This window comes from Triticum aestivum, unplaced genomic scaffold (genome assembly GCF_018294505.1).
Source record: "Triticum aestivum cultivar Chinese Spring unplaced genomic scaffold, IWGSC CS RefSeq v2.1 scaffold23037-2, whole genome shotgun sequence".
Lineage (NCBI taxonomy): Eukaryota > Viridiplantae > Streptophyta > Magnoliopsida > Poales > Poaceae > Triticum > Triticum aestivum.
This window is the reverse complement of record NW_025226212.1, coordinates 21,718-24,809: the sequence shown is the minus strand read 5'-3', so window position 1 is coordinate 24,809 and position 3,092 is coordinate 21,718. Positions and strand designations below refer to the sequence as shown.

At 43.6% G+C, this 3,092-nt stretch overlaps 1 protein-coding gene across 1 annotated transcript; it reads right to left on the bottom strand.

Moving 5' to 3' along the window:
* Positions 1 to 358: 358 nt before the first annotated feature.
* Positions 359 to 2,734, bottom strand: LOC123172522 (histidine-containing phosphotransfer protein 2-like). The gene is made up of 5 exons (XM_044589477.1): positions 2,541 to 2,734; positions 2,315 to 2,436; positions 2,137 to 2,205; positions 832 to 903; positions 359 to 482 (listed from the first exon to the last, which is right to left on the bottom strand). The coding sequence occupies exons 1-5, from the start codon at positions 2,598 to 2,600 to the stop codon at positions 374 to 376; spliced, it is 432 nt and encodes a 143-aa protein (XP_044445412.1). The 5' UTR covers positions 2,601 to 2,734; the 3' UTR covers positions 359 to 373.
* Between the last annotated feature and the right edge of the window lie 358 nt (positions 2,735 to 3,092).

Sequence of the window (3,092 nt, the reverse complement as noted above, 5' to 3'; positions counted from 1 at the left end):
TGCTCCAGCTGCATCAAAAGAATAATAGGTTAATGAGTACGACCGGTCTACAACGCATTGTGGTGCTCAAGTCACATGGTTTCACAAATTAGTTACAAGTTGGTCCACATCTTACTCCTTTATACTTGTTAAGTTATGATGGGAAACAGAGAAATTCCACTTTGTAGGGCTACCCCATACATCTACTAAAAGAGACGACAAAATTAAGGCATGATAATTTCAAACACCTCGACTTATTAAGTGTTTTAGAAAACCCAAAAGTATATTTAGATAAATTTTAACACCGAACAAGAATAAGATTCAGGTTATTCATTTTGATCCTAAACGATATATGAGCAATCTCTGGATTATCATACTAGTGAGAAATCGGAAGTCAAAAGCCAACATAGCTAGGCACATAAGGTGCTACCTGAATCATTGTTTGTAGTTTGTTGCGCACATCATAAAACTCATTCCTAACAAGGTCCAATGCCATGAGGCACCTGGAATAATGCAAACATACACATTATCAAATTTTGGAGAGATCAAGCGAACTGAACAGAAACGGTTCAGAAATTTTGATCCTATATTCGAAAAATAAAAGCTTTTACCATCTCAGTTGTGCTAGAAATAGAAGTCAAGCCCACAAGTTACAAAAGGATCATCAAACATTAGCACATTCAGATAATGAACCAAATTGTACCAATCATGTGATTGCAGATCAAGTGAAAAGAATACTAGGTTGGTTTGAGCTAAATATTCAACTCACAGGTTTATATGCAAAATGTGAAAAATACATAGAGTGGAGAATAATTACTGTGCAACAAATATAATAAGACACTGAGTACTAACCCTTCTTTACTTTCTGCCTCATAAGACTGACGAAAGTGGGTGCAGGAGAGATTCACTTTCTTAGCACCAACACTGAAAACATACCAAGAAGCACCAATCAGGGAACTAGAAATTTCTCAAACTTATTAAATGCTGCAGCACGTTGATACACATAAGCATACTTCCGATGTCACAATAGTATCCACAAGGTGTCATTTCTTATCATGGTTGTCAACACAATAGATTGTTCGATAAACTAGAAAAAAATGGGTTGATGTGCAATAGCAGATTAGTAGTATTGGAAATATTTACAAACCAACAAATTTTTTCTTGCAGAGTCATAACGTTGGCACGCACGAAAGACAACTAAAGTTGGACCTTTTAGTTATGGCTATACGACAGTGCAAATGACACAAGTCACATGCTCATGACGTATACACCCTGCGCCGACACGTCCAGAAGCCAGAAAATGAACAATGGCATCATATAGAATAGCATATAATCAATACTAGAAATGCTTGCGGAACGACAAATTTCTCATTCCTAACCTAGAATAATGCCATTGGTTGAAATGCAGATTCAACAATACTAAATTTGTTTGCAAAACGGCAAAGTTTTCTTGGCTGAGCTATAACATTTCCATTGGCATGAATACAGACAACTCTGTTATGCAAAACACAACTAAATTCAGCCCTTCTACATATGGTTATAAGACAGCCACACACGACACGATCCGTGTCTGCGCCATCACATCTAAACAGAAAAAAAAACATTGATGTCGTGGACTAACCAAAAAACCCACGGTCGGCATCACGTACATTAATACCCGAAAAATTCGCAAAACGATAGTTTTTTCCTTGCCGAGCTAGAGCATTGACACTGGCAGTAATACCGGCAATTCTGTTACAGAAAACACAACTAAACCCAACTCTTCCAAATATGGTTACACAACAGGCGCAAACAACATGAATAACATGCCCAATGTACCGGCACACCTGAAGAGAAGCAACATCGATACCGCTGACATTCGAGAAAAACCGCGATCGTTGTCACCGCTGAATATATATCATATCATTAATATAATATATACTAGAAACGTTCGCAAGACGACGGACTTATCCTCGCCGACCCATAACATTGCCGTTCGCATGGGTACCGGCACTTCCGTTGCACGGAACACAACTAAATTCGGCTCTTCTACTTACGACTATATACGACAACGCAAACGACACAAAAACTGCATGCCGATGACAAACACATCTGAATTGCACGGCGTCGAGAGTTAAAAATGGGCCGGGGAAATAAATGGTTTATCATGGTCATCACCTGCCGCTGCACCCCTTTAGCTGATGCACCAGTGCGCCCACCCTGCTGAAGTTCACCACGGGCTGGTTCCTGCGAATCACAAGTTAAGCAGAGAGAGCAGATGAAATCAATACCACCCAACACGAGATAACAAGAGCTAGCAGAGGGGGAGGGAGGGCGTAGGGGCGGCGGTACGGACAGCAGGTGGGCGACTTCGTTGAGGATGTTGTCGGCGTCGTGGATGAAGAGGTTGACGACCTCGGCGAGGAAGCCCTCCTGCTCCACCGACCGCAGGTGTTGGAAAGCCTCGTCCACAATACCCTAGATGATCACACAAGAGGAAAGATCAGGCAATCCGGCCCAGTGATTCCAGATCACAAGCAAGCACACGGCGATTAGATGGGATGTAAGGGAAGGGGACTCACCGTGGTGAACATGGAGTCGACGAGGGCGTTGAGCTGAGCCCTGAGCGCGCCGGCCGCCATGGCAAGGAGGTCCGGGAGTCCGGCGGTGCAAGAGGGCGTGAGCGGAGGGGGGCGATCCGGGGGTAGGGCCGGCGGAGTGGACGAGGAGAGGGGAGAGAAGTGCAGGTTATATAGCGGACTCACGAGTCCATTTCTCTCACGCGGAGGCGTTTTGGCAGCCATTAACGAGCTTCGCGACGGCCTGCGTGCATGCATGCATGCATGCAGCTACTGCTAGTGCTGGATGGATTGATACCGCGTGCATTCATGAGCTAGCTGTTGCACGCTCTCTACAGCGAAGCACCAGTACACGTACAGTTGTCGTTTCCAAAACAGCAATGGTATTCTGCCGCTAAAAAAAGGAAAACAGCAATGGTATTCTTATTACATAGTATCACTTTTATAGAAAATCTTGAGTACTACTTATTGCAGTTTGATGATGATGGTTATTCCCACGTTCTGGCTTTGGTTTAGGCCCTGAATAAACGGATGGAGGGAGTAGAGCAGGTGGTT